Below are 23,194 nucleotides of genomic sequence, written 5' to 3'. Positions count from 1 at the left end.
CCTTAATTTTGTTATATTTTTTATCTTCACTTTTTCTATTTTAGTTGGAGCTACACTAGGCAATTTCCATCAAATATGAAAAAACCTACATAATTAAAAACGGATTAAAAAAATAGATATAACAATACATATTTTCCTAATTACAGTCTAATTTCTAATTCATGTGATATAGATTTCTAATTCATGTGGTAAAATGATGGAATTAGAAGTTTCTGCTCTACCGAAAGTATTTTTATTATCATGTATTCATAGGAGACCTCTGAGAAGCCATCTGTTCAGGAATTTGCGGCTGGACCTTGCATATCTGCTGCCTTAACCCATGATATATGAATTGTTATATAAAAATGCCATTTTGTCTTTCCCCCTTAGAGGTTATTAGAGAGAATAAAAACACAAGCATTACAGATCAGCGTAAAACTCACAGAATATATTCAGCCAGCCTTTGAAGTTTCACTGTCCTTGTCTGTTTAATCTTCTTACTCAGAGCTCGATAAATAATCCTGCACAAATACTTAAGCAGACATGCGCTGACTGAAAAAAGGCCATATTCCATGTGTCGTTTCTCTGTATGTTATACAAGAGCTATATCACAGTGGATTACTTAATTTGAGTTTCCCAAACTATACCAGCCCCAAATTTGCCTAATGAGTTAAAAAAACAAAAACCAGAACATTTTTGACAACCACTAAATTGAAGAAACAGATTAACATCAGAATTCAGGCTATGGGCCAGCAAAGAAAAACATAGATATTATCAGCGAGTCGCTTACAAAGATTTTACTAAATCTACAAGGTTCTGTTATAAATATTCAGCCTTATATGTATCTTATATAGAGACATACATGTGCCTGGACTAGCCCTCAAAAGGAGCAATACTGATTACGGACCAAGCACTGATTGGGGTTTATGTCTTTATAGCGTGAAAAAATGGCCAGGCTACATGGGCCAAATGGTTCTAAACTGCCGTCAAAGTCCACATTTCCTGGAAGCCAATGGAAGCATTTGGCCTTGAGAGAAGTAGGCTTTAAAACGCTTTGAGATGGGAATTTTACTACATTCCATATGTGCCAATGATTTCAATAACCATTTTTATAAATACTGGTGTCCAAGGATAACAAAATTCTAAGATGAATCACTGGAACAACACTTCAAAACATGACCTTACAACTTCCCATAAGTGCAGACCCACAGCCTTTAACTTGACATCAAGGAGCAAAATACTATAGGTTTACCCAAAGCAAAACTTATAAATCCTATGGTAACAGTGTATCCCTACTTACACCTAAACATAACAGCTCCAAATCAGTAAAATCACTGCTTTGTTCGTGGAATTTTAGAGTAACCAAGACATCTTGTTGACTTTGGTGGAACTTTCCATATTTTTTAACTTATTAAGTGGCCTTTGGAGCCATACTTGTTTTGTGTAAGTGCCTGGAGGACCAGCTAGGGTTAACAACAGTTTAGGTATCCTCACTACCTATTGATTTTGTAAGTTGGGTAAGTTGATAATAAAAACCAGAAGCATATTTGTGATATCTGCATGCTACTGAATGAGTTTTTACCCGTGACCAGGGTTGAATGGGCAGGTTCTCAGTGTCCCACAGGATAGAGCAGACTTGCGGCTGCAGATGCCATATAAACATTGGTCTATATATATAGTAAATCAATGTTTCAAAAGAAAGTCACAAGTGTAGCATGACACAAACTCTCTATATGCAAGGTTATGAAAGTTATGCTATATGACTAAGACATCTGAATATTAACATTCTTCTATTCATAGTTTACAAAAAGAAATGGCAGTCAGCTGCATGTATGCTATGAATAAATATAATTTATGAAATCTGTTTTACACTTGATCGTAATGAGGGCTTACATAAGAAGCAATTTTGTAATAAAAATGAAGCAGCAGTTAGCATGGTGTTTGCACCATTTTATGCCGTTGTTACCAACATTACTCTTTGTACATGGCCCCCAAGTGCATCAACATACTTTCAGTGATCCACAAGCCATATATATATATATAATTGTACATGCAGGTATAATACTGACAGAAGTCAATGGATTATAGTGATCAAGTAAAATTATTTAAAATTAATCCGACAGATTCACAGGGAAATAAAGTTGTAAATTTCAACTTGGAACCAAATTTTACCTATATGTTTACACCATATAAATAGTTGACATGAATAATAAATACTGCAGATACTTTTGATAAAAAATATATATTATTTTGTTATTAAGACGGTATAGTTCCTTATGTTGAAAGCATAATTTGTGAAGGGTTTTGTTCCTTGTGTGGTTAAAACTGGTATATGTGATTATGCACTACAAAAGTTTTGCTTATACTAGAGCAACTATATTTAGCACCTCAGAAATTCAAATTGTCTTAGTTAATCTTTTAAACTGCACCTTTGAGAAGAAATTCTACTTTAACCTATAACTGTTAAATTGGAGAAACACATACACGCATGTTCAGCTGCAATATACACAAATTTCATGCGCACTATCCAAGGCACATTAAGGTTTCCTGTAATAAAATCCACTGGCTTTAATCAAGACGATTATTGCCTGAGATGGTGTCCTTCTAAAGATGAGGGTGCATAAGCCTACCTGAAGCCTTTCTTGGAGCTTACAAGCCTGCAGTGAAAGTTGGTTGAGTTACTCTGCTGTGTCTTGCCTCCTTGGTGCCCTGCTAGATGTTGATGAGAATCCCTGAGGAGATGGAGTGCCACCACTTTAAGAAGAGAATCTCATATGATAAGCATGTGAGCAGACTCTTTGTTCAAGCAAATCTCATGACTGCCTTTGAAGGTAATCCTTTAACAGTCCCATGACCCATCTACATGCCCAGAGGGTATTTTCATCCCATGGTGGAACAAGGCACAACAAATCTACTTTGATAATACCCAAATCTCCAATTTGTTAAACCTTCTGTGTGACTATATAACTGGAAAAATGCCTGTTTTGCAGAAGGAATTCTGCATTTTTTAATCCGAAATTCTACTCCCCCTGGTCAAAAAATTTCAAACTTTATTTGCATAATTGAGACAATTGGGAATAATGGACCTTTTCAGGGACCCTCATTAATCTACTCATTCTGTTAAATACTAGAAAGGAGGCCACACTGCATTAATTACAGATAATCCTTTTTTTTAAAAAAACTGAAACTTCAGCGAGATTTCTGCATTAAAATACTGACAAACCTCAACAATTGTTCAGTGCAAATTTTAAGTTTCCATTTCATTTATATATCTGCTGACATGCCCCACTTCAGGTTACATTTTAGATCTCTGTGTGTATATTTATATTCTGTAAATAGCATATAACGCATTATTAAACGTTAAATGTATAAATTTAATAGTTTGTTACACGGTACTTATCAGTCGGGACATTTGTATCACATCATACAGGGAGGATTCCAGAGAGGTTTGTGAAATGATACAAAAAAAAAGAAAAAAAAACAGTTTATTATTTTCCTTCATATTCTCTATTTTTGCTGTGGTGCTCCATTGACAAGAATCTATAACTTTTCAATCAATAACATTTAATGCGATGCTGGGGCAGTCTAACAATAGGGCTATTTTTTTCCCAACAACAGAATATTAAACATAGAAATATAATAAAAAATAAAATATAAAAAAACATATTTACATAAGTTCAGGTTGAAAAATATGATTCCTTGTACAGGAATGTTTGTGACAAGATTTAGGAAAATCATAGGAAAAATTGTAATGCAAACAAAACAGGAAAAACATTCACGATAGATATTTATTTCATCATTGTGCTACTGCATATTATATATTATTAAATGATATTAAATATGTACTGAAATACTTCTTAATATTAATATAAACCTCTAAAATATTTCTTTATTACAGGCCATGTCTTCTTGGGAGTGGTACTTCCTCGCCTATATGGAATTTCTGAAACCCCATGATAGACAATTTGTGACTTTCTGGCACGCCACCTTCACTCAGCAGGAAACAACATTTTTAAAATTAGTACATCCACTGGACCACAATACACCCAAATAATTATATGATCCTTATTATAGATATGTAATTGACATAAAAAGGGATATAAAAAGAAGGCATAGCCACAACTCTAAACTGTATTAAAAGCCACTGTCTCACTGGACGTACTTTACTGAATATATATACCTTTTTATGAATGAATATAGAAATGTAATACTATAAATGGCCAAAAACGTCCCAAAAATAGTTCAATAATCACGTTACATTTATAACATTAATAGCTCATAAAAGGATGTGTTTAAAATCCTACTTTAAAGAATATTTTATGTAGTCCGTGCTTTTATAAGTGTAAGAACCTAAACCAGACAGTGATAGTATAAACCTGCATATAAGGAACATCTAAGAGGTCCATACGCTATAAGAACCGAGCTGGGCAGCCAATCGGGTAAAACTATAATTTCTTCTTTTTAGTAAGAACTTTCATAAGCATTCACCTAACTAAAAAAAATAATGATAATACTTACCTTATAAAGAAGCTACTGCTTCCCTCCTGGTCTGAGGTTTCATGCCACTGATTGTGGCAGAAAAGAGCTCCAACCGAAATCGCTTACGCACAAGGGTCGTGACTGGCAGTCGGTATATCACATATGAGGAGATGTGTCTGGCCAAACAGATCTCATGCACGAAAAATAACTGGGGGTGGCAAAAAGGGGCAAATGCATATGGAGGGGTTCTGCAAAACTCTCCCATGAAGGGGGACACCATAACAATTTAAAGGGACCTTTCAGCTATCATATGCATTAAAGGTCATTAGATGAGAGTCCCTATAAGTTATAAATTGCACCCAGTGTTACTGTTCAGGTAATTTCGACGCCTCCTTAAGATCCTCTCTTGGGTCAGGCTTTATTTGTGTATAGCTCGGCAAGCCAGGCTTCAGGCTTTTTATTAAAAAGTTACCTGTCTTCAAATGCTATCATAGCATATTCCATAATACAAACTATGCAACTTGCGAGGAATGAGGACTACTCAGTAGACCTTGATTTCATAGCTATAACCCACTAAAAGCTCCAAAATAATGGGTTATCAGGGGCCAACATCTTTAAACTCACATCCAATCATGTCAGTCAGACCTAATTTTACCAGAATACTATATTTTTATATCATGAACCAACAAATGTCATAATGACATTTTGTGAGACAGATACAGTCGGCTGAACAATATGGTGGGAAAATATTTAACTATGGTTATTCAGCAAGCTATTTTCAAAAAAAAGAGCACAATCAGTGTTCACAAGAATAACACAGATGAATAAAAAATGCCTGACAGAGATAATATATCCATACAAAAGATGCCCTCATGGGTGAATGAGCGCACACTATGGGAAGGTTCAGCTGTCTCTGGATTTGCTTAGTAAAATGACTTGGCACAGTGGTCCTATGGGTGAAAAGAATGGCTACGTGTCTCTGGCCCACAGATGAGGACCTGTCAGTGAGGCTTTACTCAGCAAAGAGTTTCTATAAACACTTTAACCCTTTAATTCCTGGTGTAAACTATTTAAACCTTCCAAATCAGAAATCATTTGTATATTGCCAGTGTGTATTTTATGCAGAATCATATTAGCTTGAACTAGGTATTTAGGGGCTGAAAGACATCACCGCCTTCCACCAATATCAGCGATATTCTACCAGTGACTTGTTTACCTTGGAGGCTGTCCTAGGTCTGGCACAGATTGGCGCCCACAGCTGCCCCTGCGGCTCACCTCCCCGGCCCATGTCCTTACTGCTGAGCTCTGTGATACAATGTCATGAACTGAGCGTCCATAGTGTAAATGGGCCAGTAGAGATCTCCCTTTTTTGCTAAACTTTTTAAATGCTGCACTAGCATCTATGCATACAGTACCGTGCAACATTTCAACGGCAAACACTATAGATTCAGGGGTGGAGAGGTTACACATGTGCCTAGCGGACAAGGCTTTACTAAAGCTTTTTATATGACTTTGTGATCTACTCAGTTTCTGTAGCTAAAATAAGTATTTCATTTTCTTGTTTCTATACACATTTTGGGTCTGCTGGGGCTTTAGTAGATTGTGATAAGCTGGTATCAGCCAAACATTATGAAAGTAAGGATGTCAGAGGAGGAAAAGGAAACTCCTACCATAAGTAGTCTAATTTTGGTCACCGACCTCTGCCCTCAAGTCTCCAATTTATGCAACTTTGAATGGTGGTGGATACTTTAACAAACTCTCCCTTTGATATGATTGCCTATTTCTAACCACTAGTTGCAACTCAGCATCGGAAGTGAAATTGGAAGAAAACAGCAAATGCTGCTTTATACAGTCTTAATAGCTGTAAATGGGAAAGCGTGAATACATACCCATTATTCTGAGTACCTCGTATTAACTTAAGCAGAGCTTTGGTGAATGTGACCGAGGGATGTTTTTGGGGAGTACAATAACCACTTCATTTCTTTCTATGCTGTATTTGTCTCAAAACAAAGTCGACTTAATGCATTTTTTATGGAATTACGTTTGCTTGAAGGAAATCAGAATATCCTTTAACTTAATGAAGTATGTGTATAAACAACACAGTTTTTTTTAAAGAGAACCGTTTGTAAACATTTCTAAACGCAGAAACATCTACTGTAGTCTGTCAATTTCTACTCAATATCAAGTGAACGCTATTAAACAGATTTAATATTATAACCCATTTTTTTTGTCTTGCCCATAGATACTAAAACCCATAGGCTCTTTTGCATTACCTGCGACCGAAGCTTGGCAATATATTTACAATTAAATTGCATGGTACATTTTAAGTAGATTACAGGCTAGAAATAACAGAGCTCATATATATATATATATATATATATATATATATATATTCAGATTACAGAAAACTTGATGTATTAAATCTATATATTTAAAATGGATTTCCATGGACATTTGCATAATTTTAATGTCCCCTGCGCTACTATATTCAGTCCAGTTCATTCATGCTGCTGTTTTGAACAGTAGTTTCACTTCATATACTGCTCATCTCATTATGAGTCACAAGGCATGTGAAAAGCACAAGATAAGGGTCAGACTGCCTGTTTTCTTGTCGTAACATTGCAAGCATTGTCTTTGGAGACGTATGTTGCCCTTGGGCATGATCAGGTCAGGCTGTAGTATATATCATGATAAACACATTTAGTTTTTATATGCATTCATCAGCTCATGCATTTGATCAGTTCTTGTAGCAAGCCCAGCTAGGGTTCTGCAAAACTGGACCAAACAAATCAGAACTGACAATTGTTGGAATATGAGAGGTGGCCAGCAGTCATAGCAGGGCATCAGTTGATTAAGATCTGAGCCAAACCCACCCCATGACTGAACATGAACCGCGCTGGACTTATCCTCCAGACATTCCAGAGGCACATTAAGTCATTATCACAAGTACGGACTTACACTTGAGTATATTATTGTTTATGTATGTGATCTCTTGCATTAAGTACTTCCTTCATGGAACTCATGGAACTTCTGTGCACTAATTGAGGTGCATTTCTAAGGTTTGTTGGCAATAAAAATTTTTCCAGAAAACTAATTTTGTCTATATTGTTATCAATATCAATGATACTGCACATGATTTATTTTTATGTAACAAAACTGAATTTGTACTTGAGTTTGAGAATAACACGCTTATTTCTGAGTAGGATTTTTTTATGCTAAAAAAATTGTGAAACTATGACTGCTTTTTTTTTTTTTAGAATTTCATTTTTGAGCCCAAGGCCTTACATTGAACTCAAAATATATAAGTGATATGTTAAATATCTGCAGGTGTGTTGGTTTCTGCGACCTATTCGAGGAACCACCCAAACTGAAAACAACAATCTAGTTTGCTTTGTGGATAGTACAACTATGGTGCCAGATGATAAGCAATTTCCAAGCCTAGGAGAAAGCATAGATATGTAAGCACATGCATGCACTAATCTAAGTAGATTTTCCTGATCAAGAATGGGTATATGTGGCACACACATTTATACTACTTTATAGAAATAATAGGTAATTGTTAAGTATGATTGTTGTATTCTTACCATTATACTGCGGCTTTAAACTATTTTGCAGTTTCACTCAGAGCTACATTTATCAGTGAATTGCCGGTGTGCAAAAAATAAAAGTTTAGGAGTCAGATTTTTTTTAGGGGAAGGGGGCATGAAGGGAAGTATCCACACAGAGAGACACAACATTGCAGAAAAGTTAGGTATCTCACTGCAACTCATCCACAACTCACTGCTTACTAAATAATTCACTTCTGGTGGGCCTTTAATAGATCAATTCATTTAAATGTGTAATGACATTTTATATCTCCATTGTAGGGATAGTTCAGGCTTTTAATAGAGTGTATATAACATTTACTAGATTTACAAGCCCACAAATTGTAATGTTGTAATTATGCCCAAACTTTTCTTCATCCAAGACAACCTTCAGTTAATGCAGAGTTTAAGTCAGAATGTTCCTCAATTGCCTATCTAGAGGCAGGTTCCTGATACCAGCTTAGATGCAGTTACAGTCGTGTGAAAATAAAGTACACCATCTTTGAATTCTATGATTTTACACATCAGGGCATACTAACAATCATCTGTTCCTTAGCAGGTCTAAAAATTAGGTAAATACAACCTCAGATGAACAACAACAAATTACATGTTACAACATTCAACAAAAATAAAGCCAAAATGGAGAAGCCATGTGTGAAAAAGATGCTAAGTAGCAGACAGGTGCTGCTAATCAAGTGCCCTTGATTAATTGATCATCAACAGGTGTGACAACCTCTATAAAAGCCCAAATTTTAGCAGTTTGCTGGTCTGGGGCATCCAGGTGCTTGTTTACACAATGCCATGGAGAAGACAACAACAATGATCTTAGAGAAGCAATGGCTGCTGCCCATCAATCTGGGAAGGGTTATTCGGCCATTTCCAAAAAAATTTAAGTCCATCATTCTACAGTGAAAACAATTATTCAAATGTGGAAAGCATTCAAGACAGTTGCCAATCTTCTCAGCAATGGACGTCCCAGCAAATTCACCCCAATGTCAGTCCTGCAATGCTCAGAGAAGTTGCAAAAAAAAAAGAATTACATATCAGATTCTACAGGCCTTAGCATGTAGTACATGACAGTACAATTTGAAAAGGACTGAACAAGTATGGTTTGTTTGGAAGGGTTGCCAGGAAAAAGCCTCTTCTCTCTAAAAATAACATGGCAGCACTGCTTTAGATGCAAAGTTGCATCTAAACAAACCACAATACTTATGGAAACATCTCATACCAACTGTCAAGCACGGTGGAGGAGAGGTGATGATTTGGGCTTGTTTTGAAGCCACAGGACCAGGGAACCTTGCAGTCATTGAGCCGACCATGAATTCCTCTGTATACCAAAGTATTCTAGGTGTCAAATGTGAGGACATCTGTCTGACAGCTAAAGCTTGGCCAAAATTTGGTCACGAAAACAGGACAATGATCGCAAACACACCAGCAAATCTACAACAGAATGTCCAAAAAATAAAAGAATCAAGGTGTTGCAATGGCCCAGTCAAAGTCCAGACCTCAATCCAATTGAAATGCCTGCAAACCCCAATGAGCTGAAGCAAAGTTGTAAACAAGAGTGGGCCAAAATTCCTCCACAACGATGTGAGAGACTGATAAAGTCATACAGAAAATTATAACAAAGTTTTTGCTGCTATAGGTGGTTCTACAAGCTAGTGAATCATAAGGTGTAGTCACATATGGCCTCTCCATTTTGCCTTTATTTTTGTTGAATAAATTATAACACAGTGTAACACGCCATGTGTTGTGGTTCATGCTGAGGTTGTATTTACCTAATTTTTAGACCTGTTACGGAACAGATGGTTGTTATTATGTCCTGATATAATTCAAAGAGGGTGTACTTTATTTTTCACATGACTGTATAACTCATCTATGCACTTTGCTATGCACGTGTGCATAAGTTCCTGCGGGAACAGGGCCCTTCATTCCTCTTGTATCTATATGTCAATTGCTGTATTGTACTTGTGGTTTTCTGTAAAATGTTCTTCTTGTACAGCGCTGCATAATCTGTCGGCGCTTTATAAATAAAGTATAATAATAATAATAATGTACTATTTGCCATACAGGCTGGAGCACTGGTGTCAACAAGTATGTGGAATTTAGATAAAAAGCATATTGCTTCCAGGCTTTTCCATTAAAGGCAAACATTCTTGGACCTGAGTACCCAATTTTCTGTATGAAACCAAGTTGCAGACCTCAAGGTGACAATACTGCATGTTGGTGCCTACCCCTGGTGAAGTGTAGTGTTATTTTCATCTTCCATAAAAAAACATAACACACTCACAAGCATATACTCACACTCACTTGCATGCATTCACACACATATATATATATATATATATATATATATATATGTGGTATATATATATATATATATTGTGGTAAAGTGTATGGGAAAGTGGTGGATGGGATATATATCTCACCTGGTTTCCTCAGCCAGGCACGGTAGCAAACCCAGGTGCTCTCAGGTGAGGCTTCCTAAGCTCGTTACTGGGGAGGAAGCCTTAAAAGAGAGGGCTGTTAGGTTTGCAAGGAGAGGAGAAACTGAGTGAAGGAGCAGCTACAGCCAGCGCTGCAGCCCACCAGGTATGAAGCTTTACCCATGCAACACCTGTTACTTTGCTTTGTGCCAGACCTTAGGCTTGTAGAGAGGTATCCGGATGTTTAGTTAGAGCCGGACAGGCTTATAGTTTGTTTTGTTTACAAGGTGCTCTGTGCCTATAGCATCTAAATAAACACGCTTTATGTTTGAAACCTGTGTGAATACTGTCATTGCCGCCCCATGCGTGAGCTGTTCCATACAATATATATATATATATATACATACAAACTGACACACATATAGTACATGCATACACACAGTTGCATACATCTCACAGCTTGCCAGATACAGTATATTTTGGCAAGGCATATATAATTCTGATGAGGGATAAATGGAACAATTTAAAGAATAATCATTATGTTTAACCCTTCTTTTTCTCATATCTTAAGGAACAAAAGGGCAGTGGTAGAAGCAGAAGTGTTCCATCTGAGAAACCAACAAACACCTTTTTTAGGTGTGAAAAAATATTTTATCATTTAACAAAATGCAAAGTGAGTAAACAGAAGAAAAATCTAAATCAGATGAATATTTGATTTAACATGTCCATTTTTAAAGCATTCTCACTTTGCAGCATTTTTTCACACTGTGTAAAAGGTTTGCACTGTACTGTATAATAATATATTTAGATTTAACAGGATGCTTAGATTTAACAGGTCTTTGGTAGCATCTCAGATGAAACCCTTGTGCAGCGGCTGCAACTACCCTGTTCTTCCTTAAGATATGGAAAAAATAAATGTTGAACATAATGCAGTTATGTTTCATAATGCAATATTTTTCATGTTAATTTTACAATTAACTGAAATAAGCATACTGATCACTGCGCACAGGTTTTCTTTGACTTGAATAAGGCTGCCCCTGCATGATGCCAGCTTACTGTCCCAAGATATTATGCCTCCTGGGTCCAAGGATGAAATGCTGCCCCCACCACATATATTGTAGGTATAAGCTAAATATGTCAGCCTCAAAATCATGCAAATATATGTGTGTATGTAAGGGCAGTGTATGTGTATATGTGTGTTTATGGGCAGATGTTTGTAAACGCAGTCGTGTGTAAGGGCAGTTTATGTGTATATGTGTGTTTATAAGCAGGTGTGTGTATGGGCAGTGTACGTGTATATGTAAGGACAGTGTATGTGTATATGTGTGTGTTTATGGACAGGTGTGTGTAAGGGTCCTGGGTGGGAGGCTAACATTAGCCAGCATTATGGTGGACACCTGGCTGGCTGAGAATCATGGGAATTGTAGTTCACAGCTAACATCTACAGCTTTATCTACTATTAACTTCACATGATGCTCAGTCAGCATCATGGAAGTAGTATGTCTGGCTGAGCCTCATGGGAATTTAGTTCAATGTGCTGGTTACTTTTAATATGCATGACTGTGCTGACAAAAATTAAGCATGTTTTAAGTGGCGATGCAAGCACAACATTGTTAAGTGCAATTGCTTGTATTGGTGAGTTCCGCGAGAGCGATTTTAAAAAAAAGTGTCCCTCTTTCACATTTTGAATTGTTAGGAGGTGTGATATCGTATAGCCTTGCTTCACACATACTAAATGTACTGTATGTTATGTATCACTGTGTTGTTTTATATCTTACGATCACATACAAGGAACCACATTGAAATAAAGTCCTCAATTGACGTGCACTGAAGCATTTTGTGCCATCATTCTTCACTTTGAACCACTGATGAGTAAGTTACTACAGTTTAGGAAATTGCTCAGTCGGTATATATGTATGGGGATTCAGCCACATATCAATTATATAATTTTACACATATAGATCCTGGCCAAAACCCTTGCCAAAAGGAAGCAAATGCATTTTTAGCCCTCAACATTTTTGAACTCTCCTTCAAACTTTCCTGAGCTAGTGGAAAAAAAGAGACACTGGGACACTCAGTAGGCATGCGATAGGTGAAGATGAGTGTCAGCTAGAGAGTAAGTATCTATAGGTAAATAGATGATTTTTTTTTATTTTTATGGAAATTTCTTTTTTGTGAATATTATTAATAAAATAAATAAAAATGCTCATAACTTTGTGATTAAAATAATGTATCATAAATATAGCTATATCATAATAAATCAGAGAACAAGAAGCATCCAGGTATAGCTTTTTATTTATACACCTGTCTGTGATTTTGCTGGCATAATAGCACATAATGGTATAGGTCTTATATCTGTAATGGATTCTGTCTACTCAACTATGTTGTGATATGTCCAGTTTCAAACAACTAGTATATGTAGAGTATGAATTTTTTTAATGCAATGCTTTAATATTGGCAGTTTTTATGAAAGAGAATTAACTGGCTTGGACTGTCCGTTATTTATGTAAATCACTTCTGATACTTCTTCAGAAATGTCGTTGTGTACATGCATCCACCAGCCGTGGATTAATGGTTGACTCTAGTAAACTGACTCACCACATGAGGAACCACCATCAAAGGTTTGTCCAGGACCCCATTAACATCAAAGATGGCTCTGGAATACAACACTAAAGCATTTCTGTTTTGGATTTTAATTAATAGGCCTACACCTGGATATTTCCAATATTTATCACTTTATAACTATATAACAATTTATCACTGTATATAGCAGAAAGAAGCTGGATGAAGTCCAGAACAGTTATACAATGCTTCAATCACCCAGTGATCAAGCCACTAGATTTTGTGAAGGGCCAGACTTGGGGTGATCTGGTGTCCCTGGCTTTTTGAGACCAGCAGGGCCAAATGATGCATGATCCATGATCCATGTTATATATTTATATCCATGCAGCCGTGGACATCCAACCAGCAGCTGCACACCGCACAACTTGATCTGCATTTCCTCTTTCCACGGTGTGCCAGATAGCCAGTCGTGGCCTGTTTTGGGGACTGGAATGAAAGACACATGGACCACAGTAGTAGTTATGGCTGGATGCCACAGAAAGATTAGAGACCAAATCTCACAATCTGAAAATCTCTGGAAGAAAGTGTCTGTGGCATGCAGAATGTACATATTTTATAATCTCAAGCACTACCTCAAATATCTTGTTACTGTTCATGCCTGCCAATTAACTAAGCCGCTCCTTTCCATGGAATCATCTGAATCTGCTCTAATGCCTCAAATAAATAGCCCTTTTTAATTGAATCTTTGAAAGACATTAGTGTTTTGTTTATTAAAGTAAGGGTTAATTCTCTTTTCGTAAGGATTAGAATAAAGGTTTGGAATCCACAGCCATCTGCACACCATTTAACTGCTTATTAAAATGAAAAATCATTATGTTGATTATATAGCAATACAGACATGTCTATTTTATTATCTTTAAGAACACTGTTATAGCCAACTTGTCTGTTAATGTTAAGAAATTCTAAAAAATCATTTAAAATAGACATACAATTACATTTTAATCTGCCACAAATAAACTCAGACTGTGACAACTGTATTACAGAAGTGTCAGCTTTTTGAAAATTCTACGTTGCGTTCTACAAGGAAAGATTACCAAGTGATTCCCGGAGTGTAAGATTCTTATCTCTTCAGACCCATACATATTACTCCATTCTTGCATCAACATGCTTGATATTATTGGAGTCTGACTAATGGTGCTTACTGTTATAAGAAATGGTAGCTCAAGAACTACTGGTAGCCCTTTGGCTCCTTCTGAGGACCAGCACACTCCACATTTTGGGAAAAGGAGAAGAGCTTTGGAGACATGTTAAGGAGGCAAATTGTCTCTAAGCACAGCTAAAAAAAATTATAACCATCACATTAAATTAAAGAATTAATAAAGCCCAAATAGATACTGCTGTAATAATAATTGCTAGTTTCTCACATCCCAATTTGGATGGGTGCTGGAAGAATGGCGGATTCTTTGTAATCGTGAGTGGATGACTGGCACATGAATCTGCCCCATAACATAATTTTTTGCATTTTTTTTGCTGGAACTTTAACCACATAGTGGTGGAATTTCGGCTATTGATAGTTGTTTCCAACAACATAACTTTGATGTGGAGGATATTCAAAGCCCTGAAGACTGGATATTACAATGGGTGTTTTCAGCTGGGAAATTATACCACCAATATCTGAGGAAATTGTTATTCCATGGAATCTACAAAGTAGTTAAATAAATTTAATCCTATGGCATGTCAACTTGGTTTAAATTTTGAAATGAATATGCTGCTATAAACTTTGATCTTTATTGGACAACAATTTGGGACAATGCTGCTTTGATTAATTTAAATGTATATGTGAAAATATTTCGTATATGAAAAGTGCTATTTTGGTATTTGTATTTATTTGAAGTATTTATGTATGTATTTATTATATTTAGTAATATTTATTTACTGAAATTTCTGTACATTTATTGTAATGAAATTAGTTTCTCTCCTAATCAGTTTCCTGGTGGGGACTCACACTGATGCTGACTACTCTTATGTGCAATTGGATGTGGAATGAATTTATTGATTCATTTACCTATATTTATGTTTCTATGAGTTCTATTCTGGGAACAAATGTTTAAGAGACTCCTTTGCCTCTTTTAGAATTTTCTACATTTACCGGTTAATATATAACATAGTATACTGTATGTTTCATAAACTGATTATTTTTTCTGAAAGCTAGTCGCATTGCTGATAATCCTTAGAATGGGGAACCCCAAGAAGCAATGGATTTGAGCCGATTTTGGAGGAAATTCACAAGCTGAAGTGCACGGTAAAATCCATCACTTTAGTTGGCAAGTGGGAAATTTGTAATCCGCAAAGGCCCTGCTAAGCAAGGCTTATATGTCTCTATCTCTCTGAATCATAGAAATTCAAGCTTTCCATTGGTTTAATCTCATTTATCACAGAATTACCTATTTTAATACCAGCAAATGCAGTAAATATAGCTTTCATTTAGCTTGCGTAATTGTAGCAGAGGATTGTGTAACATATATCAAAGTGTTAAACTCCTTATTAACTGTTTTACCTGATGGGTGTTAAAGTGGTTGTAAATTATTGGGACTTTGATCGCCATTTAATGGCAGACCAACCACTGACAGGTCTATAAAAACAGGTCTATTCTTCTTCACTTCAAACAGTAGGACAAGTGAATTTAGCTACTCTTTGTGCAATATTCTTGACCTGTATTTCTGTGTTTATGACCTCCAGGCCCAAATTATCCATCTGGCACACCGGGCAAATGCAAATACTGCAGTGTGCAGTCATGAGCTGGATATACATGGCTGCACACTATCTAGATGTCATCAAATGGCCACTGGCGTTAAAGTGTCAGGTTTGGCTGGCCAACGCCATTTCGGCCCTGATGACCTCTTGGGATATTTTGAGGGCTGCACCAGCCTTAGTGTCAGCAGTTAGTGGATACCAGGAACATGGTGAAGCCAACTGACAGATGATCGTACCTGATCATTGTCCATAGGGGATATCAGCAGAATAGTCAGGAACAGACTGAGGTTATACTAGGAGATCAGATGACTGACAAGCTGAATCAAAATGGGTAGTCAGGAGAAAGCTGATGTCACATCATTGTATCAGAGGGCAATCAAGCTTCAAAAGGGCAAATCAGAAACTGACTGAGATCACACAAGATAATCATAGTCCAAAGCATCAAATGAGTGGTAATCAGTAATTAGTCCAAGAATGATAGCATGATGACATTTGGGTAATCTCTTTACTACAAACTAAAGACAGTTTCTGACATTGCTTATACCTCCAGTATATATAGTTTTAATTCATCACTCAGGTACCGGACATTAACATGTTAGGGAAGGTTTTTTTTGGCTATTTAGAAAGTTGACATATGTATTCACTATTGAGTCTTTGGTCAGCGGTCATTATAACTAGGATTATTTACCCTTTGGGTTAGATTCCCACTGTGAGCTCTAAACGCTGACAAAAACTGACAAAGCTGCCCTCTCCTTCAATGTCACAAATATGTATAATGTAACATTGTATCCCTAAACAGAATCCATTAGTGCTAAGAAATTAAAAAAACAATGTTTGTTTTTTATCAAAAAAACAATACCTGTGAGGCTTATACAAGCTATACAATGAATCCCATAAGTCAGATACATTGGGGGCACTGGGCAAACACTCGCTATTTTGCTAGGTAAAGGTTTTTCTATGTATTTATTAATCACATGAAAGCTGATATTAAGTTATATTAATCCACACCAGCTGTTACCTCTTTTGCTGAGCCATTATCAGAGATTAATTTGGCCAGGAAGCTGTCTTTTTCATGCTATCTCTAAGCACACAACAACATTTTGCATAACAGCCAGATAAAGTCTTTCTGAGCCACTTGCAACCTTGCTCGGAAAATAACAGGTTATACAACATCTTGTGTATAGCTACTTAATGGACCATAAGGAGTCATTAATCTGTGCCGTACATTTCATACCGTTATTCGCTACTAGGGCCCAAAGGATTTATGGGGGCCCCTTAGTACCTGTTTAAAACAAGTAATTTTATGTGAATGTACCTGAAATACATAAACTGAAGTTTCCACAGCTGGCATTTAAAACCATCTACAAGTGAACTTTTCCCATTACACAGACAATTAAACTCCAGTTTCAGTCCTATGTCAGTTAACCTTGAGTGTTAAGAACTCCCCTTGGGTGGGGAGTAAAAAAAAAGTAGACAAGTTAAGAAACCCTAATCTTTTAAAGGTAAAGGCGCTCATTAGTGAAGCAGCCATCATTTGCATCACTGACCATTGACAAAAGTAGGTCTTTGTAAGCCTATGCTTACCCCTGGTCAGTAAAGATAAGAGCTCTCTTTGAACATGGTAGCCAAGGGCTTATGTTTTCTTCTTATGGTGAATTCTTCTGACTGCAGTATTCCCATCAATGTACTTTTATACATTGTGTTTTCATATCTGCAGACTCTCCTTTATAAAAACTAATTAATTTGGCTATATAATTCTGATATAATTATGCCTAAAGAGCCAGTACAGTTTCCTGCTAATTGATCATTTTTTTCCAGTATGCTTCAGCGACCCCTGTTTTAATCAACTTAGCTCTTGTTGTTTTTACTGTTTGTAGTTTTATTTACCCTGGAACACCACTCTTCAGGTAGGCATGGCAGATGATCAAATTTATATGATATGTGCAAAAACAAAAAAAAAATCACCAAAATTAGATCTATAATCAGACATGAAATATTCCCTGTGAGTATGGTGCCTAATAAAAGTTATCTCTGTACATTTGGTGCCTATAGATTATTTATTTTTGATAGATGAGTAGACTAAGCTGGGTCTGGATGCAGTGCCATGAACTAAGCCCAACAGTGCCTTTATATGTGAATATTGTTCAACGCTACAATTCAAGGCAGCAAGTCAACTTATGTTCTTCAGTAGAGACATTCAAATCGATCAAAAATATAAACTGGGAACACAAACATTATGATTTTAAAACTGCATGCAGTATTTTCACATATATTTATATGTAGTGTGCAGAGGAACATTTATAAATAACCCTAATTGTTCATAACCAATTTATGTGCTGAGGCCCAGTCATTTTGCTTGCTGCACATTCTGAAATAGGGATAACAGGGGTTTGCAATCACCTCAGGATATTGTATGACGTTCTTTCTTCCTTTCTTGCTTAGTACAGTGACGGAAACTAGCTGGTTCCTTCTCAACCTTGGCCAACAACAAGTTCAATGGACAACATACTAAAATCTTCCCCACGTTACTCAACTAAAGGTAAACCCAATTTTCCTATGTTTTCAGTTCGGTAACTCAACTAGTCATAAAATCAGATAAACACATAGAATAGAGACCTTTCCCAGCCCTCCATCCTTGAGTGTCTCCAAGGTCAAACAAAGTCCACCTTGGCCATATTTTACTTTGCATACTGAATAGGACGATCAGCATTGTGCAACAGAGTAACAGGGAAAATCCTATCCACACCCCGCAACACACTTTGCCGCATATGAAAAAAAGCTTTGTGTACAAGCGCAGGCCATGGTGTAACAGTTTACAGTAACTTGTCTTACGTCCCCTCTATATCATTTATATATGAGATTTGAAGCCCATGCAATAATGTTGGCCCTGAATCTATGTGCAAATAGAGTACTCTCTTGCTATCAGTTGAGGTACAGCTAGCATAACGGACGCCTGCAACTCTGTAACACAAATGCTCCTTACGATTTAACGTCTGATCATTTGTTTTGTCTCTTCTACACCCCTGAGGAGGATTCTAAGATATAGTTTGAAAGCTTGATTGGTTTCACATGGTGTGTGGTTGTCAGTGAGTGGGGCTATATAAGCTATATAAGAAATCATGGCATCATAAGTTGTCTGGCTAGTCTGCTGTAAAGTTTGACTTAGAGTACTATGCAGGGTACTTTGCAGAGAGCAACAAGGATTTTGATTTCCTTATATTTTTATTAAACAAAGTACTCTGTAGCAAAAGAGAAAACTGAGTAATTACCATTCAATAAACCATTAGACATAAGACAAGCAATGTAGATACAAATAAAAATAGATAATCAGTATCAATTGATGTCAAAGTGCACAACCTACCTTTTGTGATCCTGAGGATGAGCCCTTTAGAGATGTGCGTTTGAAGGAACCACTCATCCTTCTTAAGGAACCCGTTAACTTCCCTCCTCTACCTCCTCCAGCTCTCTTGCCCACTTGCCCTTTCCCCTCCATGAATACTCTAGCAGCACCAGGCCCTTAAGTGGAGCTTTATTTTCATTCATAGAGTCTAAGAAGCAGTTCGAAACCTACAGCTCGGCTGGACAGAAATAAGAAAGCAAGCCTTGGAACGCAGACATCATATCTATGTAGAGATATAAAAGTCCCAGAATGTGCGAGCTCTTGTACTCATGGCTCGGAGGGAATAAACCATGAAGCACAAGTAAAACTGAGCAACACATGGGTAAAGGCTGCTGCTTTCCCATCCCCCATGCTACAGCCTTTATAATCAGGCTTAATGCACGCAGCTCCAGCAAGCTATGGTTTTTAATGGATGGAGATTTAATAAATGATGATTGAAGGTAAATCTACTTTATGAAGCTTCAGCCCAAAAAGTTGTTTTTTTCTATTTTTTTTTTTTCAAAGCAAAACAAGGGTCTGGTAGATGGAAATCAGTCCAGTATCAGTGCAAATGGAGCAGATGGTTTCCAGGCCAGAAGCTAGTAGCCTATACAGTAAAATGTTTGGAGCAGCTTGTGAAGAAAAAGAGCCTACAGCAGATCTACTGATAAAGACAAAATCTGGATCATAAACAATATAGAGGATACAGAGAGTGCTGTGTGAATCAGAACAGTGATTCTGTATATAAATAGCATAATTAATAGTTACTCACATGGTTTTTTACATGGATATAAATTTTGCAGAGGCAAAATCTCTGCTTCAAGGCGGAATAGCTTATAGAAGCTATTACCGCATTGTGCAGGACAGTCCTGATTTTGCCACCCTATCCCATAGTCCCACCAAGCTCTACCTCTGAGAAGGCTCTACCATCAGAGAAGGCATCCTGTGCATGCGCAGAATTGTGACATTCTACCTCCCAAGCTCTGCCCCCTGGCATCCTGACAACACGCCGGGGTATTGCTGACATCGACTTTATAGTTCTGAAGTTCTAGTGTATAATCTTTTAATTAATGTGTATCCAGATGAAATTTTATCGTGGGTGACCCTTTCCAGAGTAAAATCGTTAGCTATCATGTGCTATCTCTTTCATCCATTTCTTTAACTTTGTGCTTTCTGTTTACTCTTGCATTAAGTATAATTCGTTAAACTAAATTCTGCATGCTTGCAGCATCAGCATTGAGTGCTCTTGCAGATTAAGCCACCAAAGTCATGCTCTTCATTTAAAGTGCGTAACTTTGCATTTACTAACGTTGATCCCTTTCATCCACTTCTATTGGAAACCAGAAAAATATTGTACAGAATGCCTTTAAAGGTCTTCAGTGATACCCAAGATTGTGTGACAGCCATTTAGATCAAACAGACTAGGTGCATATATGGGAAGGAGTCACTGAACACAGTTTGCCGACAAGGTAGTATATCCTCTTTTATTCATTTATTATACAACAATTTAATTTCATGTTAATTATCAATATGAACATGGGGATACGTTCAGATAATACACCATTAAATCAAACAAACACACACCACTGCCTGGATCTGATCAAATGAAAAGTATAAGAAACTAAATGACACACTCACCATTTTTTCTTACTCCAGATAAGTTTTGGCTCAGTCTGCTGCCCAAAGACAAGAAAAAGTGATAAAAAAAATACTGTATCCAGTTATTTCATTTACAAAATGTCTGTTTTGTTTTATGTCGAGTATGTGCTTTGAGCTACAAGCAAATATTTTACAAGATTTAAAACGAATAAGAGACGGGGTGGCAGCATATGTCGGAGGGGTAGAGTGGCAGCATATCTCGGGGGGGATAGAGTGGCAGCATATCTCGGGGAGGGGGCACATCTTGGGGCAGAGTGGCAGCATATCTCGGGGGGGGAGAGATTTTTTTCTTTAAAAAAGCAGCTCTACTTTTAGGGTGCGGCCTATATTCGGGTGTGGCCTATATCCAAGCCAATACGGTACATCCCGCCTGGCACCTCTCAGCAGTTCAGCAGCTTTGTCTCCGGCGGCTCGCACAGTGCCACTGTTTCAGCGTAGGGTCACGTGGCGTCACATTACTCCGATGCGCTCCTTTCTCCCCGTGTCGGTTCAAAATAGTTTAGAAAGGGCCCTTTAGAAAGCTCAGCCATAGGCAAACATGGGTTTTTCATGGGCGCTGCCATAGGTACAGGCATGTGTAGTGTAATTGTGCTGGTTGAGGAGATCAGATACCTTTTAACTGCCCTAACCGTGCACTGAGGAGCCTGATTGGGTTATCTGCCCCTGGTATTGTACCCTCCTCTAAGCACAGCCCTAGGCCAAATTGTGACACCAGCGGACATATAGAGAATTCGCACTGATTCCCATCTTTTAACATTTACTTTTATTATAGCAACCAAGTACATCTTAGCCAGACTATGTAAAGAAAAATAATTTCTCACACAAAACACAGTTAATGTCCAAAAGAAGAATAATGAAAAAAACTCCAAAAAGAGGGCTTCTTCAATGCATAGAAATATATTACTTTAGGATTTTTACATTAAAAAAAATACCTTTTATCTAGTATTTAGCTTTACTGGGTGAAGTTTGTCTTATCTTGATATCATACCCACAAGGTTTTAGGTGTTCATATCTGTCGTAAGGGGTCATGATTCAGACTGCCCACAAAAGCGGCCATCTGCATGGGACAGCACGCAAAAATCAGGACTGTCTCATAAACACCAGGGCTGTTGGGACTCAGGGAGTATGGGTATCTCACAGATCAGTACTTGGGTTCTTCTCTGTCTTGAACCGCCGCTGCGTGTCTTCACATGCTGTGCCTTTTTTAACTGTTGCCTGCAAACGTCAGTTGAAGAACGTCTTTTTGGCTGGGGAAACCGTTATCAATATGAAATTTAAAAGAAACCCCAGAATATATGGGTGCTTTTTAGGTAAAGGAATAAAACAGAACCCTTTGCTTACAAGGTCCAAGCATCCCGTGAGTAGACTTCTTCAAACCGCATATAAATATATAAAGAGAACAAACCCAAGTTACATTTACAAACAGGAGATTTTAAAAGGATATCGGTGTTCAGCTCAAGTCACAATTATTCTTTTATTCAATTAGTCTGTGTGAGGGAAATACATTCTTATACAGTTTCCATCCCATATAATTATAAGAGAGACCAACTTAGATTTTTAAACAATATTTTATTAGCTGATTCGCACATACACTGCGAGTCTTCTATTAAATGTCCTTGGCCTTCTTCTTGGCCGTCTTCTTGGACTTCTTGGCCTTCTTCTTGGCCTTCTTCTTGGCCTTCTTCTTAGGGGGCATGCAGTCAACCGCGTCTGTCTGGAGATATCTTTTAGCGGGAAGGACTTCAGCCACATTTCCCGTTTTCATTATTTGCCAGGCCTGGAAGGTTGTCACAGGATCCAGAGCTGCTAGAAACGCAGGATCTTCCAGGATCTGTTTTTCTTGGCACTCTGCGATCTCCGGTGTTCCGATGGAAAATGGGGCATCAGTAATGTAAAAGTCTCCGCAGGTCATGCATTGTTCAAATGAACCGGTGGTAATGCGTAACTCTTCTGTCTGCGCCACACCATTAATAGTTATGGGCAGTTGTTGATCATTGTTCTCTCTTGCTTTTTTGCTGTGTGTCTTCAAGTGAGCGTTTAAAATCCAAAGCTTTTTGAAGCGCCGCCAGCAGATGTGACATTGGTAGGGGAAGAACTCCCCGTGGTCACAGGGATCCAGTGGCTGGAAAACCAGCATTTTGGATATTAACGTAAGAAAACAAAATATACACAAGTTTCTTCAGATTTCTACTGAGAATGAGAATAAAGCTCTACACTTTCAGGCAACCGAGTGTCAAGTGACTTCTCCAGTGCACGTGGGCTTATGACATCAGAGCTGTTGTGATGACACTGGAAGTTTGTTGCCTTGGGATGTACTGATAAAGATGTGCTATACCAATTGTGATAAATGCATACTGATAAAGATATAAATA

The 23,194-nt window shown here is 37.4% G+C and overlaps 1 protein-coding gene across 1 annotated transcript in view; it reads right to left on the bottom strand.

Annotated features, from left to right (window-relative positions):
• TRPM1 (transient receptor potential cation channel subfamily M member 1) overlaps positions 1-2,657 on the bottom strand; it is a gene marked incomplete at its 5' end in the record, with an annotated part of 41,056 nt that extends 38,399 nt beyond the window's left edge. The window contains one exon of the mRNA XM_053463009.1: positions 2,610-2,657. Coding sequence (XP_053318984.1) covers positions 2,610-2,657 — 48 coding nt within the window. The remainder of the gene's footprint in view (positions 1-2,609) is intronic.
• Between the last annotated feature and the right edge of the window lie 20,537 nt (positions 2,658-23,194).

The sequence above is a fragment of the Spea bombifrons genome, chromosome 4, assembly GCF_027358695.1.
Source record: "Spea bombifrons isolate aSpeBom1 chromosome 4, aSpeBom1.2.pri, whole genome shotgun sequence".
NCBI classification, from domain to species: Eukaryota; Metazoa; Chordata; class Amphibia; order Anura; family Pelobatidae; genus Spea; species Spea bombifrons.
This window is presented reverse-complemented; position numbering and strand designations above follow the sequence as displayed.